Source organism: Diospyros lotus, chromosome 11 (genome assembly GCF_014633365.1).
Source record: "Diospyros lotus cultivar Yz01 chromosome 11, ASM1463336v1, whole genome shotgun sequence".
Lineage (NCBI taxonomy): Eukaryota > Viridiplantae > Streptophyta > Magnoliopsida > Ericales > Ebenaceae > Diospyros > Diospyros lotus.
Window position 1 is genome coordinate 30392636 of NC_068348.1, and position 27328 is coordinate 30419963.

At 35.1% G+C, this 27328-nt stretch overlaps 1 protein-coding gene across 4 annotated transcripts in view; it reads left to right on the forward strand.

Annotated features, from left to right (window-relative positions):
• LOC127813240 (carbon catabolite repressor protein 4 homolog 6) overlaps window positions 1-26753 on the forward strand; it is a 44805-nt gene extending 18052 nt beyond the window's left edge. Inside the window, exons 3-16 of one of the 4 annotated variants that reach the window (XM_052354115.1) lie at window positions 1873-2039; window positions 14711-14776; window positions 15844-15896; window positions 16989-17070; window positions 17187-17230; window positions 18022-18103; window positions 19194-19295; window positions 19416-19448; window positions 19528-19595; window positions 19696-20986; window positions 21084-21169; window positions 21405-21489; window positions 24688-24790; window positions 26442-26753. In XM_052354115.1, coding sequence (XP_052210075.1) covers window positions 1873-2039; window positions 14711-14776; window positions 15844-15896; window positions 16989-17070; window positions 17187-17230; window positions 18022-18103; window positions 19194-19295; window positions 19416-19448; window positions 19528-19595; window positions 19696-20986; window positions 21084-21169; window positions 21405-21489; window positions 24688-24771 — 2243 coding nt within the window. In that variant the 3' untranslated portion in view covers window positions 24772-24790; window positions 26442-26753. Of the gene's footprint in view, window positions 1-1872; window positions 2040-14710; window positions 14777-15843; window positions 15897-16988; window positions 17071-17186; window positions 17231-18021; window positions 18104-19193; window positions 19296-19415; window positions 19449-19527; window positions 19596-19695; window positions 20987-21083; window positions 21170-21404; window positions 21490-24687; window positions 25537-26441 lie in introns of those variants that run through there. The other 3 variants (XM_052354114.1, XM_052354116.1, XM_052354117.1) reach the window with 3 other exon arrangements.
• The last annotated feature ends 575 nt before the right edge of the window (window positions 26754-27328 follow it).

The following is a 27328-nucleotide window of genomic DNA, read 5'->3' on the forward strand; positions in this document are numbered from 1 at the left end:
TAACTCCGAAAAGAACGTGAGTTATACATTTTATCGACGCATAAGTCCAAATGAAATAAGACAAGCATTAAAAAAGATGAAAAATCATAAGGCGGTTGGACCGGATAATATACCAATAGAAGCATGGAAATGCATGGGAGAACAGGGCATCTCTTGGCTAACGAAATTATTTAACGCGATTCTTAAATCAAAAAAGATGCTAGATGAGTGGAGGAAGAGTACTTTGGTCCCTATATATAATAATAAATGAGATGTTCAAAACTGTGAAAATTACAAAGGAATTAAGTTAATGAGCCATACCATGAAACTTTGGAAGAGAGTAATAGAGCAGAGGCTCAGAAAAGAAACAGAGGTCTCAGAAAATCAGTTTGGTTTCATGGCTGATAGGTCAACAATAGAAGTTATATACCTACTAAGACGCCTAATGGAAAGGTATCGGGAGCATCAGAAGGACCTACATATGATGTTTATAGAGCTAGAAAAGGCCTATGATAGGGTCCATAGAGAAGTATTATGGAGGGTTTTAGAGAAGAAAGGAGTTTGAATAGTCTATATATAAGCCCTTAAGGACATGTATCATGGTGCAGAAACAAGGGTCAGAACATACGGAGGGGATACTGAACCGTTTAAAACTACAATAGGATTGCATCAAGGTTCTGCATTAAGTCCATACTTATTTGCTTTAGTAATGGATGAACTCACTAAAGATATTCAGACAGAGATGCCATGATGTATGCTATTTGCAGACGACATAGTGTTGGTGGATGAAACAAAAGAATGAGTAAACACTAAGCTTGAGTTATGGAGAAACAATTTAGAATCTAAGGGATTTAAATTAAGTAGAAAGAAAACAAAATATATGGAATGTAAATTTAGTAAGAATGCAAGAGTGGAGGATGTTATAATAAAATTGGAAAACCAAATCTTACAAAGAAAAGATCATTTTTGATATTTGGGATCAGTGATTCAAAAAGATGGAGAAATTCACGAGGGTACCACACATAGAATTAAGGCAGGTTGGCTAAAATGGAGAAATGCATCGATGGTGTTATGTGACGGTAAAATTCCATTAAAACTGAAAGGAAAATTTTATAGGACAACTATAAGACCAGTTTTGTTTTACGGCTCAGAATGTTGGGCAGTCAAATACTAACATGAACAAAAGACGAGTGTAGCGGAGATGAGGATGTTAAGATGGATGTGCGGCCATATAAAAAAAGATAAAATTAGAAATGAAGTTATTCGTAATAAGGTAGGAGTAGTGCCAATAGATGAGAAGATGAAAGAGACTAGACTAAGATGGTTTGGTCATGTGAAAAGGAGACCAAGAGACGCTCCTGTGAGGAGAGTTGATGAAATGGAACAATTAGTCAAAAAAAGAGGTAGAGGCAGACCTAAGAAGACTTTGGAAGAGACATTAAAGTTGGATATGAAGTGTATGAACCTCAATGAAGATATGACAAAAGATAGAAATACATGGAAGTCTAGAATTCATGTAGCCGACCCCACATAGTGGGATAAAGACTGGATATGTTGTTGTTGTATAATGTGTTACAATTTAATAAAAATAAAGAATTGTGATTGACTTTTTTTGTTATTGTTAAATTTTAAACCTTTAAACTTGGAATATTGGCATACAATATAATATATTAGAATGCAATCTGACGTATTGCAATGCAATATAATTTCAATATCCCTAGTTTAAAGGTTTAAGAAGATCTGACATGGGACACATCTATATCCAACACTAGTACTATAGTCTATGTGAGACAGATGCGATTACTATTAAATCCCTGATTTTATGTACCTTTGGCCTAATATTGCTTCATAGCAATGATGATTATGTGGCTAAGCTGTTGGGATGGTTCACAGAGCGGTTTACAGTCCTCTCCTATAACATACTTGCTGACTACCTGGCTATTAATCATCGAAACAAACTTTATTTTCACATACCTCGGCATATGTTGGACTGGGAGTGGCGGAAGAAGAATATCATTTTTGAGCTTGGATTATGGTCTGCCGACATATTATGTTTTCAGGTTAGAACTCTGATACATTTGTAATATTTCCTTTTTCTTCTTATTCTCCTTCCTTCACTCTTCCATTTTCTTCCTTTCTTACTGGTATTACAATTTTTGGTTGATAAGTAGAGGAATGAACCTAAGTAGCCAAAACAGGAGTAAAATCAGTGAACATCATAGTTGTCAAAGGCGCAAGGCACACTGAGGCCCAAATTAGTGCTTGGGGCCTAGGCGCAAGGTGCAAGGTGAAGCACGAGCCTCACATGAGGTGCACATTTATTCAAAATGCTTATAAAATATACACTATTCTTTTCAATATGTACCTATAAGGAGGTAGTTGCAAACACAAAATCACAAATGACAACCAACCAACCCTATAATAACAATTAATATTATTGCAGAAAAACAATTAATTTCTTCTGACCTCAAAAGAGATTAAAAATATATCAAAACACATTGCAAAAAATAATTACAGGAAAACAATTAGTTTCTTTTAATTTCTTTTGCAATTAGAAGAATGAAAAAAAATCACAACAGAACACACAGCAAAAATAGTTATAGACAAACAATTAGTTTGTTTTGAATTGCAAAAGAAATTAGAAGAGAGAGAAAGAAGAATTATTTGATCAAAACATTTGTTTTTTAATAATTAGTTTCTTCTAAATTGCAACAAAAATTAGAAGGAAAAAAAAATTAGAGTAGAACACACAACGAAAAACAATTACAGCATAGAATTAGTTTCTTCTAAATTGTAAAAGAAATTAGAAGAAAGAAACAAAAATGAAGCAGAATGTAGACATGAGTAGTTCTCCAGCGGGTGAACATCACTGCCAAAGGATACTGCTGAATGGGAGATCCAGCAAACCTCAAGCTTACACAGCTAGGTTTGCCTCTCATTGATATACAAGAATTTGCTATCAAATCAACAAGAAATAAGATCTAAAATGACAAATGGACAATAAATAGGGGTTTAATACACTTATATATACAAGGAATGTGCCTCAGGCGTGCCTTTGACAACTATGGTGGACATGCAGAACATTCAAGACAGAAGCTGCTATTGTCAACAGATTAGCATATGGGGCCTACAACTCTATTACTGAAGGATGGGACATTGCTCAAGGTTTGTAAACCCAAAGAAGTATAAGCAAAACATCATTCAGGCATACAATAGAGGACTTTTCCGTGCTTTCTGCATGGTCCTCCTAGGTGAACCTTTATATGAATGTTCCATCATATTGTGGGCCCTTGGCATGAGTCAAGCTATTCTGAAGAAAGAATGTAGAATGCCTCTGGCTATTTCATGTATGGAAGGTTGCCAGCATTCTCCTTTACTATTATACTCATGACACCAATTTGTAAACTTGTTTTAATTTGTGGCTTCTAAAACTGCCATCCAAGTAGAAACTTCCACCTTGATAGGCTTTTTCACAAATTCCTTCAGAAAAAGAAATTAATATATTCTCACTCTCCTCATAGTCTTCAGAAGAAATACTTCTCTCTGAGAAATCTGCTGATTCTGACTCTGGCTTGTGCAATTCCCTATGAAGTGGATCATAACAGGCTGGAGAATACTTGAGCTAGTGTTATCCCTAGGATTCATTGGATTAGATTTCTTTTGAAGAAAATTAAGCCTCTCGCCACTTACTCACTCACGGATTAACAGAATTAAAACAAATAACAGAAACAAATGAACAGAACAGTAAAAGAAATGCAAACCACACAATAGAGACAGATCTTTATCCTGGTTCGGATCATTCAATATGAATGATCCTATGTCCAGCCTTAAACACTCAAGAGCAGTCTTTGATTATTCTAAAATTGATTGGTACAGCAGTCCCTTCTTCTCCGAGTACACACACATTGTTGTTAAAATCCCGATTTTATGCGTACGATTTTACGATTTTACGATTCGAAGACCCCCAAACGATTCAAATCCCATGTAAAATCCAATTTGGGATAAAATCCTATAAAATCTCGATTTTACATGTACGATTTTACGATTTTACGTTTCAGAGATCCCCAAACGATTTTACGATTCAAAGACCTCCATTGATTTAAGTTGTAATTTAGAGAATGCTTCCAATGTCTCAATGTCACATAGCATCTGACATTGGAACTTATGCAATGAATTGTTATATTTTGCCTCTAAATTGGAACTTGATTTAACATTGATTGCATAAGTTCCAATGTCACATAGCATCTAACATTAATTGCATAAGTTCCAATTTACTTGATTTAAATTATAATTTTTACTTGATTTAACATTGATTGCATAAGTAAATCAAGACAAACAAGTAATTAATTAATGGACCACCCAACTCCAAATCGGGATATTACTTTATTTAATAAATGTTAAATCAAGAAAAAATTACAATCTAAATCTAATGGAAGACGTTGGAAGTATCCTCTAAAGAATTTTAAGCTATATTTTACCTCTAAATTACCTATATTTTGCCTTTAAATTGCCTATACCAACCTGCTAGTTTTTGAGCTATATTTTGGAAATATCATCTTTTGAATTATAATAAGGAATAATTAGGTTATTAAATGATATTAATTCATTTTCTACAAAATTGTGTTATTATAAACATATATTTACAAAAATTAAAGGGTATTTTTAATTATCTCTAAAATCTTACGATTTTACGATTCGATTTTACGATACGATTTTATGGACCCTTTATCGATCCCACTTAAAATCCCGATTTTAACAACCTTGTACACACACTTGAATTCTCTACCAAGATTACAAAGTGCTATCGATTATCTAGCATTTCCTCTCAGAGAATACAAATACACTCGATAGACAGGTTTTTTCTTCTTCAACCGACTCAACCCTGCCCTCTATTTATAACAGGGGCGGACACCCCAATACAACCAATTTGATTTAGATAATTCCAGTTTAACCACCCCCCCAACTTAAACTAATTTACAGTTGAGACACCACCTATCTAATTAGATGCTTGAGACACTTGACTGCTTCCACTTGGATATGAGACTTAACTCTAGGCAAACAGATTCACCGCTAGATTCTTTAAACAAGGTCTATGCCCAGAATCTTATCCTCTGGCTGCAACTTCCTGTAAGCTGATTTTATGCAAATTGCTCTCCAATTGGACAATAACTACCTTTTTTTCTTGCAAGCTTTGATAGGCACCTTCTGGTTGAAGCTTATTAAAGACCCTGTCATAACCCAAAGGATCCCCAAGGATAGAGTAGGAAATATAATAGCATTTAGCTTATATGCATTACCATATTTTGTAATTTCTTTTTCTTTTTCTGTTATAGATATTTGTTTTAACTATAGGGAGTTGTGGTCACTATTATAACTACACATGGGTGCATGTACAATGCTCTGAGGCTATATAAGCCATTGCTAGAGAGGATGGAGGGGCATGTTGAATGATAATTGAATATTCTCATTTCTCTCTCTAGAATTCTCTCCCAATCTCCCTCTAGTTTCCCTCTATAACTCTCCCTCATTTCTCTCTAATTTCTCCCCCCATTTCAGTCCAAATTCCCTCTCCAATCGTTCTGTTCTTAATCTTCAGCATCACGGATCCTTCCGATTGCCAATGTAACCCTAGGCTTGTCAACAATAAAAGATCAGATCTTGTCCTTATTCTCGGACAAGATCAAATCAATTATTGATTGATATTAGTTTTATATGTTTCCTAAACAAAATGTATCTTCTAGACTGTTGCTGTATCTTTCCATTAGTTGTTGTATTCCAAATTTGTATAAGTTTCCAAAGGCATATTTGGAAGCTTTATTATTAGGAACTTCCTAATTTATGAAGGAAGTTTGTATATATTTGGTTCTACCCGACAAAGGTAAATAAGATTGAGAAAAAACTTTCTTTCCCACATCTTTCTTGACAAAAGGCTAAACCTTAGGTACACAACAATTGGTATCAGACCCACCATTCTTCAGCAATTCTCTCTATTAAGTAATTCTAGTGATCATAGCAACATTCAGCATCCAACGAATTTTCAGTGATACAAGCGAACTCTTGAGGAGCTACAATAGAACCGATCGAACTTACTGGGAGCTCCAACAGAGTCCATCGAATCCTCAGGAGACTACAACAAAGCCCATCCTAAGCCTTTGATTAGTTTGACTACAACTGAGCGACAGTCCTCAGCTGTTGAATTGGATCTGCACAATTTAGGAAGGTGGTTTCCAAAGTGGAATTCAAGCAACTTCTGAAGGCATATCAGAGTCGCCGAAGTAAAGTTGGCGAACTCGGGCCAAGGCGAAGATTAGTGAATTCTAGAACCAATGGACGATGATTGAGCGAGTAGGAAGACGCGACTCTCTGTGAAATTGATCGGGCAGTGGTTTTGTGAGTCCGACGAATTCAACAGTGTCGGCGATAGATTGCAAGGCGAAAAACGATTCAACTGAGAGAAAGAGCAAGGCAACTTGGCTCGGAACTAAAGGCGAATTAGACAGTGAGTGCGATTCCATAAGGCAATTTAGGTAACCTTCGGTGCGAACTTGGAAATGAAGAGGAAGATTGACTCTCGGTTGTGAATTTACTGAGCGTTGGTTAAGAATTCCAAACGGGCAAGCTAGGCAATTCCGAATTGGAAGGTAACTTGGCCAAGCAAATCCATTTGTGATTCTGACAAGTTCTTAACGATTGGGCTCTATTGGAGAGATTACTTGAGCTTTTTTCTATTAGAGTACTTGAAATTGTTTTATGTCATGTATTTACTTAGTGTATGCTATTAGTATGTTGTTATATGTGGTTGTTAATATATTGTTATATGCGATGATGTGGTTTTTGTTATAGTGGTTAGGCACGGTTGTATATAAGCTTGATGAGCTTTCATTGTATGTTGTTGGAAAACATTTTATTCATTTCTGAGAAGTAAAGTTCTATGATCACTTTCTTCTTCTCTTTTGTGCCCTAGATTTCTATTGCCCTAACCTACTTTACATGGTATCAGAGCCTACGACTTGCGTCAATGGCCTCGAATCTTGATCGAAATTCTTCTTCTTCATTTCCGATACCTTCTTCCACCTCACTATCCTCAGCCTCGCAATCTGATTTCTCAGTTGTGGCAAAGGTGTTTAGCTTTATACCAATCAAATTAGACTCGAGTAACTACATCTTTTGGAAAGCACAGATTCTCGCTACAATTTGTGCCTTCGACTTGTTGCCTTTTCTAAACAAGTCACCTTCTCCTCCTAAATATGTGTTGGATTCGACTGGTGATGGTGAAACTCCAGTGGTTAACGTGGAGTATATGAATTGGATGCGATCGGACCAATTGCTGCTTGGCTGGTTGTTTTCTACCATTGACAAAGAGGTGCTTGCGCAGGTGATTCAATGTGAATCATCTGTCGAGGTATGGTCTGCCATTGAGAGCTTGTATTCTCGTCAAACCATAGCAAAATCTTTTCAATTAAAGCAGTAATTAAGGTCTGTTAAAAAGGATTCAATGTCTATCAATGATTACATTCTAAAAATTAAGACCATTGGTCATTCTCTAGCTGCTGTTGAATCTTTGAGTGATAAGGATCTATTACTTGCAATTCTAAATGGATTAGATCATGAATATGAAACTATCATAAGCTTGATCACCTATCAAATGGACGAGATCGATTTAGAAAAGGTGCAGTATCTATTGTTGATGCATGAGCACTGATTGAACTCTAAAAATATTGCACATTCTATGGTGAACTTTGAATCTATTATGCATACTCCTGTTAATGTGAATATGACTTCTGTTGCATCACATAATGGTAGCAATACTAGAGGAGGTTTTGTACAAAGAGGAGGATATAGAGGTGGAAGAAGGGGAAGAGGTAGGGCATCAAATAGGCGAGTCTATTGTCAATTATGTGGAAAACCAGGGCACCTTGTTGATAAATGCTACCATAGGTTTGACAAAAATTTCCAAAGGAATACTGGTGGTCAAAATTTTTAGAATTCTCATCATTTTCAGAGTTCTCAAAATTTTCAAAGGTTTACCTTGGCTGATTTTAGGGCATATGTAGCTACCTTCACTAATTCTAATGAGCCCTACATGACTGATATAGGTTCTTCACAAGGAGTCACCTCGTATGACCATTTTTCTCAGCCTTCAGAAAATTTGTCTCCCACAACTTTGCCTGATCACTCATGGTTTGTTGATTTTGGGGCAACAAACCATATCACTTCAAATCTCAACAACTTGTCATTGTATGCACCTTATAATGGATGTGATAAGGTCTCTGTTGGTAATGGTAAGCAATTGTCTATATCTAATGTTAGTCTTGGACAACTATATACTCATACTAAACCTACTTCTGTTATTACTTTGCCTAGAGTTCTTCATGTTCCTCATATGAAGAAAAGTTTAATCAGTGTATCACAAATTTCTAATGACCATAACGTGATTGCTGAATTTCATTCAAATGTGTGTTTGATTAAGGACAAGAATACAAGGCTGGTGTTGCTTCGAGGACATCTTAGGGATGGTCTTTATCAGTTGGTTCTTGCTTTTGATCAAGCTACTAGCATCCCTGAGCACTCTGTCAAGTCTACTCATCTAGTGTCCTTTGTTGTTTCTTCATCTTCTTTGAATAAATGTATTGATTTTTCTTCTGAGTGTTGTAAAAGATAGCTTCCATTTAGTCATGGAATGTCTCCTAGTGTTTGTTTAGCCCAGTACAATAAGACATGCCAACAATGGCATACTTGGTTGGGTCATCCTACATACAATGTGTTGAAATTGATTCTTAATAAAATTAGAATTCCATGTTCTCCTTCAGCTCTTTCATTCTGTGATTCTTGTAAACTTGGCAAACATCATCAACTTCCGTTTGTCTCTCATGATATTACAGCAAAGAGACCTTTAGAGTTGATATACTCTGATGTATGGGGTCTTGCTCATACTATTTCTATTAAAAGGTTCAGATATTATATTATCTTTGTTGATGCCTATTCAAGATTCACATGGCCATATCCATTGAAATTAAAATCAGATGCCTTATCTACCTTTATCAGTTTTCATAAACTTGTTGAAAATCAATACCAAACCAAGCTTAAAGCTATCCAAATTGATAATGGGTGGAGGAGGGGGAGGGGGGGGGGAATTTCGAGCCTTTTTACCTTATCTACAAAGTCATGGAATACAGCCTAGATTTTCATGTCCTTACACTCACCAACAAAAAATGGTGTAACTGAAAGAAAACATATACATATTGTTGAGATGAGTCTTACATTGCTTGCTCATGCTCACTTGCCTTTAAGATTCTAGGAAGAGGCATTTCAAACTGCAGTTTTTGTTATTAACATGTTGTCATCCTCTTCATTACAATTTTGTACCCCCTTTGAGCTTCTCTATGATAAAGCACCTAATTACCTATTGTTACAATCCTTTGGATGTGCTTGTTTTCCTTACTTGAGACCATATAACAAGCACAAGTTTGACTTTCATACTCACAAGTGCATATTTCTTGGATATATAGCCATACTCAAGGAGGTTACATTTGTTTGCACCCTTCTAGAAAAATTTATGCCTCTAGACATATGAGTTTCAATCCAAATGAGTTTCCATTTCCAGTTCTCTTCTCTTCTTTATCCTCTGCTTCATCTGTGTCTATTCCAGATAGTTCTTCTACTTTGATTTTTCAGTCTCCTCCTCCTTTTTCTTCCACCTTTTTTAGTCCTTGAGTAGCACAGTCTGCTATTCCTCCTGAGTCTACACACACTATTGCAAATTCTAATCATTCCTCATCTCAGGCAATCTCTTCTACCTCATCTCATCTGCCTGTGCAATCTTTTACTCCCAGAATGCCAGTTTATGTTCCTAAATACAAAATTGCTTCAGCTTCTTCAATTCATCCTATAATTACTAGGTCCAAGACCAGACATCTCTTAACCACCTCTCCTCAAGCCTCGATGAGTTCCTTAGAACCTAACATAGTACATGAGGCCTTATTAGACTCACGATGGGTTAAAGCTATGGAAGAGGAGTTTTCAGCTTTGCAGAAAAATAACACATGGGAGTTTGTTCCATTTTCTGATGATATGAATTTGATTGGGTATAAATGGGTATTCCAAATTAAGTATAACTCTGATAAGACTATTCTAAAATATAAGGCTCGCCTAATTGCAAAAGGTTTTCTTCAAAATCCGGGCATTGATTATGCTAAAACATTCAGCCCTGTTGTTAAAGCACCTACTATTAGAGTGTTATTCTCTTTAGCAATGACCTTTGGATGGGATATACAACTGGTTGATGTAAATAATGCATTCCTAAATAATGATCTTGAAGAGGAAGTGTCCATGTCTCAGCCTGAAGGGTTTATTAGTTCTATGCATCCTTTTCATGTATGCAGGCTGAAAAAGTCCCTTTATGGACTGAAGCAAGTTCCTAGAACTTGATATACAAAGTTAAGGAATGCTCTTCAGTCTTGGGGTTTCTTAAGGGTTGTCTCAGATGCTTCGTTGTTTATCAAATGAACATCTACTTTTGTCATTTTTATTTTGGTGTATGTTGATGATATATTGATTACTGGCTCGAATTCTGCTACTTTACAGGCTTGTATTCATGATCTTGACACCCATTTTGCTCTAAAGACCCTAGGTTCAGTCAATTACTTTCTAGGGTTTGGAGCATATAGAGATAGCAATAGTCTCTATCTTACTCAGTCAAAGTATGTGTTAAGAATTGTTAAAGAAGGTTGTTATGTTAGATTGTAATTCGTGTGACACCCCAGTTGATAATGTTGTATCTTTAACTGATGAAGGTGAATTGTTTGCTAATCCATCCTTGTATCGAACACTGGTTGGGTCACTGTAATACCTTACTTATACACGGCTAGACATAGCTTTTGAAGTGAATAAGCTTAGTCAATTTTTGACTAACCCTAAGCAGCAGCACTAGTTGGCTTGTAAAGGGCTGCTAAGGTATCTTAAGGGTATAATCGATCTAGGCCTCTTCTTTTCACCTTCTTTAGCAAATTTTCCCCTTACTATTTTCACGGATGCTGATCATGCTGGTTGAAAGGTGTCTAGGCGATCAACTAGTGGGGTATGTGTATTTCTTGTTGATAATCTAATTGTTTGGAGTTCGAAGAAATAATCAGTGGTTGCTTGGTCCGTTGGGGAGGTTGAATATAGGGCTATTGCTCAGGGTGTGATAGAAGTGTTGTGGCTGAAATCCTTATTTGGTGAACTGGGTTATTCGTGTGTGCATACTCCAATCGTTTGGAGTGATAATCAAACAGTCAAAAGTATTGCTAAGAATCCAATTTTTCATGCCCGTACAAAACATATTGAGATAGATATTCATTTTGTTCGTGAGAAGGTGGAGAAGAATGAAATTGAGATCAGATATGTGCCTACCACTCATCAGATAGCAGATGTGTTTACTAAAGGATTATCAAGGAGCAGGTTCAAGTTTTTGGTTGACAAGTTGCATATGCAACAGTCTCCCATGGTTGCTGATTCTCGAGGATTCACTGCTAGATGAATGCTCAAAGGGAAGTCCTCTTTGAGGGGGAATGTTGGAGAGATTACTTGAGCTTGTTTCTATTAGAATACTTGAAATTGTTTTCTGTTATGTATTTACTTAATATATATGCTATGAGTATGTTGTTATATGCGGTGATGTGGTTTTCATTATAATGGTTAGGCATGGTTGTATATAAACTTGATGAGCTTTCATTGTATGTTGTTGGAAAACATTTTATTCATTTCTGAGAAGTAAAGTTCTGTGATCACTTTCTTCTTCTCTCTTGTGCCCTAGATTTCTATTGCCCTAACCTACTTTACAGGCTTGTATTTTGGAAGGCGCAATTGAGAGGTTCGATTAGGCGAGTATTAGAGGCAAAAGTGGAGTTGATCTAAGTTAGGTCACTATAATCCAGTGACCCACGCTTCTTGGTTGTGATTTCTACAACTCTTAATATCTAATGCTAGCAAGTTCGATTGGTCTCAGCTGTTGAAATCGAGACCGATCATAACCAAAAGGGAGTAGTAATTCTCAGTTCAAAAGTTACAGTTGATTTTACTAAAATTTCAAACAACAACAAATCCAACAGATCCGACGAAGGTCCTTATTGGCTATTGAATTGTGTGAGGCAATTCTAATTTAGAGTCAATTAGCTCACGAAAGGGTGTGGATTTCGATGTACAAAACTTCTATGCCTTGGTCACCGAAGTATACTACTTCCACTAAATTAACCATGGGGAGCAATGCACGTATGAGACCAATGGAGTCTCAATTGCAGCAGAAGGATGCTGCATTTTCAGGGGGATGTCCTACTCATGAGGCTGTAGGGAGCAGTGCACACATGAAACAAATGAGGTCGCAATTACAGCAAAAGAATGTTGCATTCTTAGTTGAAGGGGAAAACATCATGAGGAGTTTGGCCAAAAGCCTCAGGCATGGGAAAAGAAGTTTGAGAAAGGGATCAACCAATTGGACAAGGAAACAAGAAGTGTGGTACATGATACAAGTAAGGAATTTGGCCGTATGTTACATGAGTAGTTGCAGGAGTTTGCGATGATACTGACTAAGAAGTATCACTATAGCTTTTCTACTAAATTATTCGATGATTATCGTGGAAGTTTTAACAAATAGGACTTCCTTAAAATGAAGCAGCAGAAGGAGAAGTCAAGAAGGTGAGAAGCAGATTCACTGCTTATTTCCAATGTGGAGTGGAAGAAGTATACCAATTTTAGCAAAATTATCAAGAAGGAGGACTGCAACATCAATGATGATATTGGTGGTAAATGGAATTATCAAAAGGGAATATGTAACAAACAGGTTGATAGGGCAGCAAATGCAAAGGGACAATTTGATATTGTTGAAAAAGTACATATAGAGGGAAATTCCAGCAAACACAAGGAAGAAGGAGTTGCTAAATTGTTTGCATGGAATCAGGAGGTTCCGATTGAAAATTCAATCAATATTAAGGAAGTTGGTGCTGGAACCAAAGCAAACCTATCAATGGTAACTCGGGATTTTGAAGAGGAAAGAAGATTGGATGAAGAGATCTGTGTAGACCACACTTTACAAGAACTGGAAGTTAATGATTCGGGAAATAATCAATCTATACAGCAGATTGGAGGTGAGACCTACTATGTAGATGGCTTCCATACATCTGATAGTTCGAGCAGGGATATTGTTCCATCAAATAATTTGGCTCTAAATCATGTTGGGAAAGGAGGTCGGGATGAAGGCCTTATGGCAGCCACTGAGGAACCTTTGTCTGGGATCGAAGTCACAGCAACTCCTAATTCTAATGCTCGTGAATAGCCTTAGTTTGAGTAACCAAGGCAAGTCTACAAATTTCCATGGCTGCATTTCCAGAATATTGCTAATATTTTTGCAGCAGAGCATGGCCGTGGGTTGAATGGGGATACAATAACTGCAACTATGGATTTAAATCTGCCACCCTTACTTGTATTGGATGGTAATGAAGTACTAACGGAAGTCACGAACACGGATAGTCCTTCCGTTGGCCTCCAAGGTTCAGCTACTAACTATGTCAGTTCGAAAGTGGTTGATCATGTCCATGGATTGGAAATCAAGCTTGATTGGATAGCTATTACCAGGGGTGGTTGTATTGGGATGGAACTCAATGAAGTTTTCCCTATGGGAGTTTTGGGTCAACTTAGGCCTAGAATTGATCTTGGAAACCTAAAAACAAAGATGAAGAGGCCTAGAAGGAGAAAGAAGGAAAGAGGAATGAAATAGATTGAGAGAGTTGGTATTGGGTAAGAGCAATGACCAATTGTTGAAGTTCTTGGGGACAAGAACTTTCTCAAAGAGAGGGGAATTGTCATGATCTCGAGGATCCCTAAGGATATAGTAAGAAATATAATAGTATTTAGCTTACATGCATTACCATATTTTGTAATTTCCTTTCCTTTTTATGTTATAGGTATTTGTTTTAGCTATAAGTAGTTGTGGTCACTGTTGTAACTGCACATGGGTGCATGTGCAATGTTGTGAGGGTGAGGCTATATAAGCCACAGCTAGAGAGGATGGAGGGGTATGTTGAATGATAATTGAATATTCTCATTTCTCTCTCTAGAATTCTCCCTCTGGTTTCCCTCTCTAACTCTCTCTCATTTCTCTCTAATTTCTCCCCCCATTTCTGTCCAAATTCCCTCTCCAGTCATTCTGTTCTTAATCTTCAGTATCTTGGATCCTTCCGATTGCCAATGTAACCGTATTCTAAACCCTAGGTACACGACACACCCCTAGCTCCTTGGTAATGAAACTTGTCTGCTCACCTTTGATTGGATCACATCCCAATCAATCAAACAATAACTTATCCTCTAGTCTTCTCCTGCAAAGCTTATAAAGTATATTTGCATTCAAAAAGATGATCCAAGATGCGTCAAAATGACTATGACTGTATGACCCACAAGATAACAAATAAGATAGTATATTTATGTGATTAAGAATTTTTATTTATGTATTTTATTTTTACTAGGATTTCTAATTGATTATGTGGTAGAGGTAAGGTTACTTTATTGGATACAATTGGTTTTAAAAGAGTTTGCTTTTGCTGTAATTCTGTGTCCTTTCCATAATTTGTATTGCATGTCTTTTGTTAATTTCTTTCCTATAAAGGGCCCATGTATTGAAAATGGTTTCTGTTATGAATTAACACTATCCTCTTTATATGTTTGAAAATAATGGTAAATGTGCTTCCTTCCTCATTTTCAGGAGGTTGATAGATTTCAAGATTTAGAAGAGGAGTTAAAGTTTCGGGGATACACTGGCATTTGGAAGGTTTTTTCCAAACAAGGCTATAACTTCTTTTCTTTTTTCTTTTTTTTTTTCTGTTTTGAGTAGTAGACCTTCCCACCTAGTTAGATTAAGGTCTGGTGGTGTTGTTGAATTGTAAACCTTCAGTTTTCAGCCTTTTTTCCCCTCCTTTGTCTGTCTTTAATGCATGAAAATGATTTTGTCAAGAAATTCAAGAACTTTCTTTTTTTTTTTCCCTCCTTTGCCTGTCTTTAATGCATTGAAATGATTTTGTCAAGAAATTCAAGAACCTTCTTTTTTTCCTTTCAGTTGATGTGATAGAATTTCAACAATTGACATCTGAGTTAGGGTGTACCCTTTTTTTATTAAATGAGAATTTGGATAGTTTTCTTTTTCTTTTTTTTTATATAATTGATAAATATAAACTGAGGGGGGCAAGTTTTGGTAGCAAGGGAAGGTTGTTCCTTTGTGTCTGGAAGGTCACAGGTTTGAGTTGTGGAAATAGCCTCTTTGTAAAGCAAGGGTAAGGTTGCATCAAATACAGCCCTTGCAAAGTGGGGAACACCTCATGCACTAGGAACACAATTTATTAAATGAAAACTGAGTGATCTGATTCAGATGGTAGCAAAGGACATGGTACATTTGTCTTTAACCGAAAATAACTGTTATCAATTAGCATAGTATGATAAAGAAGAACTATGTAAGGGGTTTGACTTGTAACTGCAACATAACCATTCTAGGATGATTTGTATTATTCTGCGGATTAATTTTTCTTGGGGCTGACCAAGTGAACCAAGGAGCTGAGCTTAGCTTGAGTTTGGTTTGCTCAAAGCTCCTCCTTGTATAAACAGACCTAGCTCAATCATTTTTTTTTTTTATCTCACTTAGAAATCCAGATCAGGAACCTAATTTTTCTGGTTAGGAATGTAAATGCTGCGTGCTTCTTTTTGTAAAGCATATAAAAATGGAAATGATGAAACCATACTCTTCAGTTTTAAATGACAGTCAACTATTATGAAATCATGTCAAAATTGATAGCTAAGACCTAATCGTGTTCTTTTATTTATTATTTTTTTGGGACAAATCTGAAGATGCGAACTGGCGATCCAGTTGATGGCTGTGCAATATTCTGGCGTGTCTCAAGGTAAATCGTTCCTGTCTCTTGCATGGCCCATCTTTGTTAATATAGATGAGTTAAACTCAATTTGTTAATCTTGACTTGACATTATGTGTGTTAATCGGGATCGGTTAAATAAATTCTTAAAGGCAATAAGGTGCTTCTTAGTTGTTTGTCTGAAATAGCTTCACATAAAATTAGTATTGTAACTGAGACATATCTCTTTATTGCTTCCTTCTCAAGCATGGAACATCCATTTATTTTATTACCTTTCCAACACATCTCTAAGCATTTAGGTTGTGTTCTCTTTGCTGTTTTCAAGTCATTTTTAGTTTTCGATTTTCTAAAATAATGAAAATGCGTTCTCTTTGTTGTTTTTAAAAATGTATTTTTGAAAACAAAACAAAAAAAAAAATTGTAAAGAAAACTCAAAATAACAAAAGTTATTTTGAGTGTTTTCATCCAAAACAAACTCTAAACTCAAAACACACTTATTTATTCATATTTTATTATTATAATGGAAAAAATATTATAAAATTCATTAACTTTAAAATGTATATATTTTTTTAATAATATATTAACATTAATATTTCTAATTTACTGAATAATCAAATTTTTTGAATAAAATAAAAATTATTTTCAAAATTTAAAAGAGAATGCGTTTTCTAATTTTTTGTTTTGAGAAATAGTTTTTCAAAATGACAAAGAGAACGCGTTTTTAATTTTCTAAAAATATACTACCAAAATAGAAAACTGAAAATGAATTCAAAACTCAAAATTGAAAAGCAAAAAGAACGCAGCCTTACCCTTTTATATATTATTCACGGCATTGGAACATTTGTGGTTTCTGCATTGCTCAGGTGAGCAGCATGAAATTGGTGCTACTTTGAGTTTTCAGTGTAGTGGTTGCTGGCCTATTATCTTGTATTTTGGGGAAGGGGGAGGAGGGTATTGTTGTCATCTTTGTTCCTGCAGAAACAGTTTATCATTGACATCATTGGGCCTTGTGTTATAATTTGGAAGCAGTAGATACCCTGATCCTTTCGGATATTTTCCTTTGATAAATCTGTTTTTGTAACATTTTTCTAGTTAGAATTGATTTAGTAATGTTTATATTAGATTCAAGTTGCTGCTTGAGGAATGCATTGAATTTAATAAGCTTGGACTTCGGGATAATGTTGCCCAGATATGTGTGTTGGAGGTACTTGAGATCTTCATACCTGTCTTAAATCCTTACCTGGATCTACCATGATCAGTTATTAATCTTATATTATCTCGCCTTCATTGTTGCTCATTTAAAGTTTTTTGGTTGAACAGTCCTTGAATCGGAAGAACAGTAAAGATACAGCGATACCAATGAGGTACTTATATTATATGCTTTATGTTCTAATTGCAATTTCTAGTATTTAAGCTTAAACCTTAACTAATTTATCAGCTCGTGTCCCCTGCCATCAGAGGCATTGCCATAACTTCTTCCCTAGGGATCCATAGTGTGGTTCATGTTCAAGCTCCAAATGAGCTTGTTACACTGATTATGACCTTGAACCTTACAAGATTTAAGTTGTTTAGCTATACTAAAGTTAATAGCCATGTGAACTTCTGGAGTACTATAGGTAACAAGATTGATTTTTGTTTGTTTACAATCTTCAAATTCTCTTTTCCAGGTTGTTTTAGACTTGCTTTGCAACCTGTATTCCACTATATATTAAACGAACAAGGCTTTTGGAATTTCAAATCTTCACTGAGATACAACTTGCTTAGGCTTCATGTCAACAATACGCACTCCACTAGTCAATGCCCAAGCATTGTCTCTATTTCCAGCTAAAGTTACATTTATGGAATGGTATTCATTTGATTTATTTTATGACGTGGAATACATTGAGAAATTGAGTTATCTTGGCTAATATGGCTCACTATCATGGCCTGACACATGCCACTGTGTGCCTACCCCACTTGCCAATACGAGGCTAGCCTTTTTCCCTAGGTGACAAGCATCTGACTCTATAAATAAGGCATCTGGATAAAAGCACACCTGAGTATCAAATCATGAATGTAAAAAGACATGATTGAAAAAACATGTGTGCTAGTGAAGTGCGTGAGAAATGCTTAGGGCTCTATATTTTATCACTGATGGAAATTTCTATATCTGCAGCTTGCAAGGTTTCAATAAAGTTGTCATTTGTAATATTCATGTGCTTTACAATCCAAAAAGGGGAGAGATTAAACTAGGCCAGGTATGTACTCTGCAGATAGGATATAGAAACAGATGGCTAGGAATAAAATTGTTTTGTTATCCATATCTCTGATGATCCTCTTGTTTACATGACAGTGACATAGCATGGTGATATTGTTTTCCAATCTTGCATTTTAAGGTTATCAAGAACTTTAAATCAGCATACACACCAGTGTATCTGAGTTCTCTTATACATTTTGGCGTGTAGAATCCATCTAACTATTAAAACTTTTGAGCTGCTTCCTAGCATGTGATGTATTTTACACTAATGCTAATTTACGTAGCAACCTAGAATCCAGACTTCTCTCTTTCCTTTGGCTTTAAACAGCAAGTAGACTCACATCTTCACCCATCTTTATTGTCATTTATTAGCAAATCATCTTTACTTTAGCGTAGGTACAAGCTAAGGTTGTTCCACATATTCTTTCCTTCTTTGAGCTAAAAAAGAGAAGAAGAAAGAAAGCATGATGTGTTGAGAGTGCTCATGGCAGAGGTGGGCTCCTCCATTTATTCCTACATATTGCTTCTATGAGCTGAAATTTAAAAAATAAAAACAATATAAATGAAATAAAGCTGAGTGTTTGGTAATAGATGGTGGAGGTGGGCCATCTGCATCTATTTCTGCAATATAACATGTTTGAAGGGGCTGGATTGGCTATATTCCTGAGCCTAATATCAAAGTTCTGGCCAAGCTATTGGTAGCACTTGCCTCTCTTTTTAGCCTATAAAGTAGAGGTAGTCCACAAAAATAAGTAGTTATTCAGCGCTTGCTTCAGTTGGAAGAAATGCCTTCTGTTGGCCCTCACATATTTTTTTTTTCCCAATCTTATTATGTAATAACTTAAAATGACACGTTCATTTAATGAACATTGGTGTTGCTGCTCCTTGAATCACTTCTTTTAAGGAAGCATCATCACTTGTTTAGAACACCTGTTCAGGTATTTCTGAGTTATTCTTTTGATTCTTTTGCCCTGTTTGCCTTCTGGATGAAGTTTGTCGAGTTTCAATTCCTAGGTTCCTTACTCTATTCAAAATGATTATACAGTACTTATATGTATATAACACCTGTTGTAATTTTTTGCTACAAACAGATTAGGGTTCTTCTGGATAGAGCTCATGCCGTTTCTAAGCTTTGGGATGATGCTCCTATTATTCTTTGTGGGGATTTTAACTGTACTCCAAAGGTGGATCCAGTTAATTACCTCGTTTCTCCTTGAACTTCAATTGTTTATTAACTTTATTTTCATGTTAGAGTTTTTTGGTTAGGTTTTGTTGAGACATGTCAATAACATATTTTCTTGCATGTGTATCAGAGTTCGTTATACAATTTCATTTCAGAACAGAAGGTAAAATGGTCTCTCTTGCTTACATATATGGCAGGCTGTATATATGAGTTAAAAGTCACATCAGAATTGTTTTATGCAGTTAGATTTATCTGGCCTGCCCAGAGATAAAGTATCAGGACAAGCATCTGCTGAAATTTGGCCGCCAAGGTAATTCATCCCATGTTTCAGGTTCTACCTTTTGTTTTCATCCTCTTGTGGGATATGGTTTTTTGGTAAAAGCTTAAAAGCCTTGTTGCATGGCTATCAGAGTTTCAAGAGTGGTTGGTCAAGGAGAAGTCAGGCAGAATAGTCCAATCTTTGATGCGCAGAAACAGAATGCTAACAGTAAATCAGGAAATGTACCTGTAGTAAATAGCTTGTCTGAGGTTGACAGTGGGCTTAGTGTGTCTAATGATTCTTCCATAGTAAGGCAGTATGACTATAAGAATGATGAATCATCTAATGAATTGACCAAAGAAGCTCATCTAGGAGTAGATTATACAGCTGAAGCTGAATCAGCTGGCTTGAAGGAAACTCCAAATAAATCTCAAAACAATGACAAACCAAGAAAAGATGGGCACGAATCTGTTGCAGATTCTTGTCATGGCAATATCAACTCTGGTCTCGTTGAGATGGAACCAACGGAAGAAACTCATCAGGTTGCAGTGGATAATTGTAAGGATGAAATTCTTTCCACTCTCTTTAGCGGCATAAAAGAAAGTTTATCTAGCCCTCAAAGTGAAGGTGAGCTTACTGTTTCAGAAAGAAATGATGGACAGAGTTTTACTACTGTAGATTCTTGCCACAAAGATATATATTCTAAATCAACAGAGACAGAACATGGGAAAGAACAGCTTGCTACTACTGATGTGCACAATGATTCATCAAATGAATGCTTCCTAGCAAACATACGGACATACAATGAAAGCACAGGTGGTTCTACAGATGCCATAATGGATCCTTCGACTGCAGATGCTCCAGACTTAGATATTTCATCTTCTGAATCGTTGCCCGAAATTTGCTCAGTCAGTCCTCAGGAAGTCTCTACCATAGAAGACTCAGAAAATTTATCATCCCTTTCAGCCGATGAAGACAAAGAAATCCCTTCAATATCTGACGTCAATGCTGCATATGAATCTAGAAGCACTAGTTTCATGCTTGATGAGAAAATGGAGAATTTCTCATTTAATGAGCTTCTTGAAACCAATGAAGAAGATAGAACTTTTGGTGAAGAATCTTCCAAATTTTTATCTGAGCTACACTACAATAATGACTCCTCAGCTGAGTTCAGTCATACCGTATTTCCTGACTTGGTAATTTCAGATAAATCCTTCCAGGGATCCGCTTTTGTTCCCAGAAGCCAACAATTGCATGATCCTGGGGATGAAATTCTGGATGATGTTACTCCTACAATGGATGCTGAGCCTGTTGATGAGATTAAATTTACATATGATCCATCGGCATGGACTCCAAAGGAAATAGAAACTGCAACTGGTAAAGCAGACTGCACACTTATGGAACACCCGCTAAAGTTGAGCAGCACGTATGCAGAAGTTGAGGTAAGGTCATGTACTCGTAAGCCCCTTGGTATGTGCTTGCTCTTCCTTTTGCAATATTCCGGTACCATCTACCAAGTTTCATATTTGTCATTTACAGGATTGTTCTGGGACTAGAGATTCAAATGGAGAACCCTTGGTGACAAGTTACAACAGGTGTTTTTTAGGCACTGTCGATTATATCTGGTGAGTATCATCAAGGTTCCATATTAGTGGTATGCTTACCAGAATTGAATGGATTTTTACAAGCAACCAAGATAGAGTATTTCATGTTCAGAAGACTAACTTATGAGCAGTGGGTGGAGGATCGAGAACAGATATCAGATCTAATTTCTGAGTCTCGCATCCATATTTTTCCTTGATTGCTATCCTAGCCATGGATGATATAAGATTGAAACATTGTAGAAATTCTGGCGTGCAGGCGTTCTGAAGGTCTCCAAACTGTCAGGATCCTTGCTCCAATGCCAAAGCATGCCATGCAATGGACCCCGGGATTCCCCACAAAGGTACATTCACTAAAGTTTGAAGCCCACTTCAAGCTTCAGCCAAGTCATTTGAAAGAAAATTTTTATAAAAAAAAAAAAAAAAGTTTGAATATATCCTGCCCACTTCAAGCTTCAGCCATAAATGACTCAAGTCATTCGAAAGAAATTTTTTATAAAAAAAAAAAAAAAAAAGGGAAATGATGTTACTAAATCCTAGTAGAAGTTTTAGTTGCCAATCATTGAGACTACTAGTTTTTGGGCTGTGGAAGTTTTAATTTTTTTTAGATTTGTTAATTGTTTTAGTGCAGTTTCTTTTTGTTCTTCTAAATTTTGTGTAATTTTGTCTAATGTGGAGTGCGTATAATGCTTTGATTTTGTTTATTGATTTTATTGAGATGATGCTTAACTATCCCATTTATGGTCCTTGAGCAAGTAACTGTAATTGTTTATATGCCATAAATTTGAATAAACTGTTAAAACTGGGGTGGGGAACGGTGCGTAGACGTTGGAGACATAATTATGGTGATAAGGTATATACTTCGTATAAAAATATAAATAATAAGTATGGAAGGCACATTTCTTGAGTTAATGGTTGAAGAGTGTAAGATCTTTTTTCCCCTTTCAATGTAATATATGAGACGGAAAGGGCCCTCGTGGTCATGCTAAGAGGGGTTGCTACGCTGGTAGCTCCGCCTTCCTCTTTTATCTGAAAAAAAGAAAAAAAAACAGAGAAAATTTTTAAATTATAAGAATACTAACCCCACATGTCATGAACACAATAGAAATGACTTACGAGGCATATAATAAATAATATGAACCACGCATCTATTTGAGATAATCATTGATATGGCAATAAGAAGAGTAGTTGACTTTTTAAATTTTCTTTAAGTAGAGGTAATTTCAGTGGTAATTTAGGCACGTAAAAGTTAAATTTTTCATAAACTACTAATCAATTTAGTTACTTTGGATGATAAGAATACCCTTAGTTGACTTTTAATATGCATGTGAAATTTAAGTGCATTCCCTTTACAATTGATTTACAAGTTTAAAAGTAACTTTTTTCTTTTTCCTTTTTTCTTTTTTCTTTTTTTTAAATAGCATTGTTTGTCATTGAACTTTATGTTTTATAATAAATTAATCCTTGTATTTTTTATTTATTTTATAACAATTATTAAATTTTTAATCTTGTTACAATTAATTATTCTATTAAAAACTTCGTGTGATAGATACATAAAATAAAGAAAAGATAAAAAATATAGAAGTGGCAACTGCAAGCAGCTTCCATGGTAAGTTGGTAACCCTAACCCCTACTACAAACCTAGCAGTGGAAAGAACGCATTGGGTTCTTTCTTCTTCGTTGGAAATAGCTAGGTTTTGTTCCAAGTTGTTTTTCCTTTAGGGGCGATTGGTACGGGAGAAGTTTTTAAATTCCTGAGATTCATGATTTTTGGAAATGTTCTTGGAAATCTTTGATTTTCAAGATTTATGTAATTTTATGTTTGGATAGATTTAAACATTCTCTGGAATGTTAAGTATTCTTTTTTGAGAATTTTACATTCCTATGTTTGATTTAAATATAACATTTTTGAGAATTCATGTTTTTTTTAAAAAATTATCTTTATTTAATTTTTTATTTAAAAATAATAAATTTCTTCTACTATATAAAATATTGGGACCACAATATCTTTAGAAAATAAAAAAAATATTATTTTTTTACATATTATGTATATATATGCATGTGTATGTATATATATACATAATAATATATATGTTTGTATGAATATTTACTTTAATATATATAATATTTTATAATAAATAATATAAATATATTATAATATATTTTTATATTTAATATATAATATATAAATATATATACATATATGTATATATAATATATTTAATATAAATATATTACATATATATAATATGTTTGTATGGGATTATAAAAAGATAAGGGGTGTTTTAGTCTTTTTATTTGTTAAAAACATTCTCAAATTTATGGAAAACTTGGATTCCCAACTCTCATGAAAATCTTTTTATGAAAAAGTTGCTTAAAAATCATTTTCGGGAATCCTATTTCCCAATATTCTTTTTATAAAAAAGTTATACCAATCATGGGAATACAGATTCTTAACCTAACATTCTCAGAAATCTTAAAATTTCTCCTGTATCAAATGCCCCCTTAATTTGTTAAACAAATTTTACCAAATTCATAGAGATTCTTCTCCTTCACCCACCAAATTTTATTGCAAATTTCATATATATGTGAAATTATGTATATATATATTTCTACGTAATCTTCAAAATGTTAAGCAATGGCTGCTGGCAACCCTTAGCTTCTTTGCTCTTATTTCTTGTTTTTCTTTTTTTTATATATATCTGCAACGTGGTAATTTTTCACAAAATCCAATGAAGTTTTTAAAAATTGACTGAATTTTAACAAGGTAAAAAAATTAATTGTTGCTATAAGACAATTTGAAGTCAAGGACTATTTTGTTACATACCATAAAGTTGAGGAAACAATTATGTTATCAACCCAACCTTTTTTTGTTAAATACTATTTCTTTAGATGCTAATCTTACATGAAGAACAAAACTGAATACAAGAGGGGTCAAATGGAAAAAGTTAAACCCAAACAGGCCACACATACTCACACAAAAATGCATCACGTAGAGATGATAAATATGAATAGTAAACCGAAGAAATGGCTCAAAAATTCTAAACTTTCTTTCTTAAATGAAAATAACTAAAACATGAGAGCCAGTGGCCACCACTGTAATCGTGTCTATGTATAGACATGCATGCAGAACTGATAAGAGACATAGGAGTCAATGCATATGAATGTAGCCTCGTTCACGCAAGATGACACAACATAGTCTGCTTTTTGTATCTAGCAGTGATAATTGAAGGGTTAAGAATCATCCGTATATGCATCTGTGACTCGACTAGAATTTGTGAAAAACTATAAATACACTCTCGAAAGGGCCATTAAGTCCCACGCACAATCTGATTATGCCAACACCAGGTTGTATGAAACATACAGTGTTCTTTATTTAGCTGCTGCCCTCTTTCCATTGAGGACAGCATCCCATATATTTGGAGCAATGGCACCACTCTTGAACAGATTTGTCTATGTTGCAGTTCACGTCTCTGACAGATTCAATTTATTGATCGTGTGATTCAGACTCTGATAGACTCAATTTCTTGATTGTGATTCAGAAATGGGGAAGCGATCACATTGCGCTGGTTTCTGAATTGGCTTTCAGGAACGATGTGAGTACTCAAAACGAAGGAACTCCATAGCAATGGAGGATTGCAACAAGTAAGAATACCTTGGCTTTTTGTCATACTCTTAGTTCGGACTCTTTATGAACAAGTTGTAGGTTTGCCCATCGGTTAGTGACAGCCCCACACATCTTACATCACAGGTTCAACTCATTATCACCCTCTCCCTCCCTCTTAAACTTGAAACTTGAACTTATAGGTTGTGACTTTATCAGGCTGTTTATTCATGATCAATAAATTTTGTTTGTCCCTCCATCACCATGGCATGTGTGAATTTTGAAGATAATGACGCAATGTAACAAGGACTGTTTTCCAAGAAGGGTGAATGAAAAAAAAGGGAGGAGTAAATTACACTCAATACTCTTAAGGTTCATTAAAAAGACAGACATTGTTAACATTTGAGAAATATCAATAATCTCTTTTCTTGTCACATCTTTAGTTATATTTTTTTCCTTATCGTCATTAAAATTGTTAATATGATGATCATATCTTCAAATTTTCTCTTCTCCTCTTATTATCCTCTTTCTATGTTTGGCTAACTTGTTAGAATTTGATAATTTGTCCTTTTTTTGTCTCTCGTTCAATGATGACTAAACCATTGCTAAACTAGAGAGAGAGAGATCAACAGATAATTGAATTCTAACTAGTTCGTCATTAGAAAGAGAGGGAGTGGGAGAGAAAATGAGAGTATTTTCATTATATTAAAATTTTTATCATATGTGAAATAACAGTGGGGGGGAAGGTATAGTTAAAGTTGTAAAGTTTGATGAGATTTTTGTTAAATTTCAGGGATGCTCAGTATAATTTATCCCAAAAAAAAAAAAACTAAATATATAGTTTGTTTTTCAAATTGTGTCAAATAATCACTAGAACTTTAATTGGTTTTTTGGGTTTCAATTGGCTTAGGTTGTCAAGCCAACATTAAAACAATTGTAGGGCGATTAATTTGAAACAGTTGGGTTGATAGTTGAATAATTGAAAACAAAAATTAAAATTGTGGTGGTGATTAGGAAAAAAAATTTAGTTTGAAATGAATTTGATAAACAGATTGCATTTTTTCATTTTTTAATCATTTACCCTAAGGTTGTATTTGGATGAAGGAATTTCAAATTATGTCATCTTAAATTTTATTATTTAAAATAAAATTTATATAGATAGTATTTTAAATTCTTCTTTTTTTATTTTTATTTTTATTTTTTGGTCTTGTCCTGAGAGTTTTCTTGTGTCTGTTTCAGGTGATGTTATTGTTTGGTCAAGAATAAAATTGTTTTTATTAAATTTCTTGTCACCGTACAAAATATACTTGGGCTGTTATTTGACTTTGCTTTTGTTCCATGACATCTTGCAATATGACATGGTTTTGAACCCTTCTTTTATTAAAGTTGGATATTTGGTTTTTGGTTTTTGGGTTTTTTTTTTTTTTTTTTTTGGGGGGGGGGGGGGGGGGGGTGATCCTGTTCTTGTGATTTATAATTGGTTTTGTTAGTAATAATTTCATTGATCGGTTGAGCCAATTGCATCACCATAGAGGGAATTCTCATTTTGTTTGTCATATAAAAGCTGGTTGGTTGATGGTTGATGTAATGGATGTCCATGTTTTGTTTTGTTAACATAAATGGCGGAGAGAGAGAGGAGATGAGAGTTTTTTTGCAAGAAAGATTGAAAGATTTTCCTTGTATCCTCCGTAGTGGACAAGTTAAGGCCATGTTTGGGCTCAAAGTGGGACTGTTTGCCAGCAAGCGCACGTCTGGAATATTTGGACCACCCCAATTGTTTGGCAGGTGCTAAGTTCACATCAAATCAAACTCAACCTGTCTTACAGCTAATCAGGAAGCTAGAGAGGGGGGCAAAAAGCAGCAGCTTAATATATGTATTCTATATAATATAATAATTGCCATATCATGTTACATTATATATTGTTATGTATTTTTGTGATTTGTATACAAATGATATATTATTATTATTATTATTATTATTATTATTATTGTGCCCCGTCCCAATCAATGTGTTTTGTTAAGTTTTGTTAGAATAATCACCAAAATTTGATTCATCTTTTGAATATTTCATCAAATGTTGATAATGAATGCTGACTTTGCTACTTATTAATGGGGACAACAGCATGTGACCCACATGGAGGTGGCTTCCCCCCATCTCTGCCCACTGTGCAGGCCTGATTTTGTGACCTTTCATTTTCACCCAAAAGCAATGAAGGAAAGAAGAATCTGAGAAGCCAACAAGCTATTTGCTTTGTCTTTATCTCCTTAATGAATTCGATGCTGCAGCAGCAGCAGAAGCATGCACTTTAAGTGTTTTTGTAAGTCTCCCAACATCTTAGGGCGTGTTCTATTTAACGTTTTCGGATCGTTTTCTGTTTTTAATATTTCAAAACACTAAAAATGTGTTCTCTTTGTTATTTTTAAAATCATATTTTCAAAAATAACTAAAATTTTTATAAAAGAAACCCATGGGTGTTTTCAGTGAAAACTCACTGAAAACGGAAAACAATTCCAAAACACGAAACCACCCCACCCACCCTTCCCGACCCTCAAACCCATTCTCGCACTCGCAAAGCAAC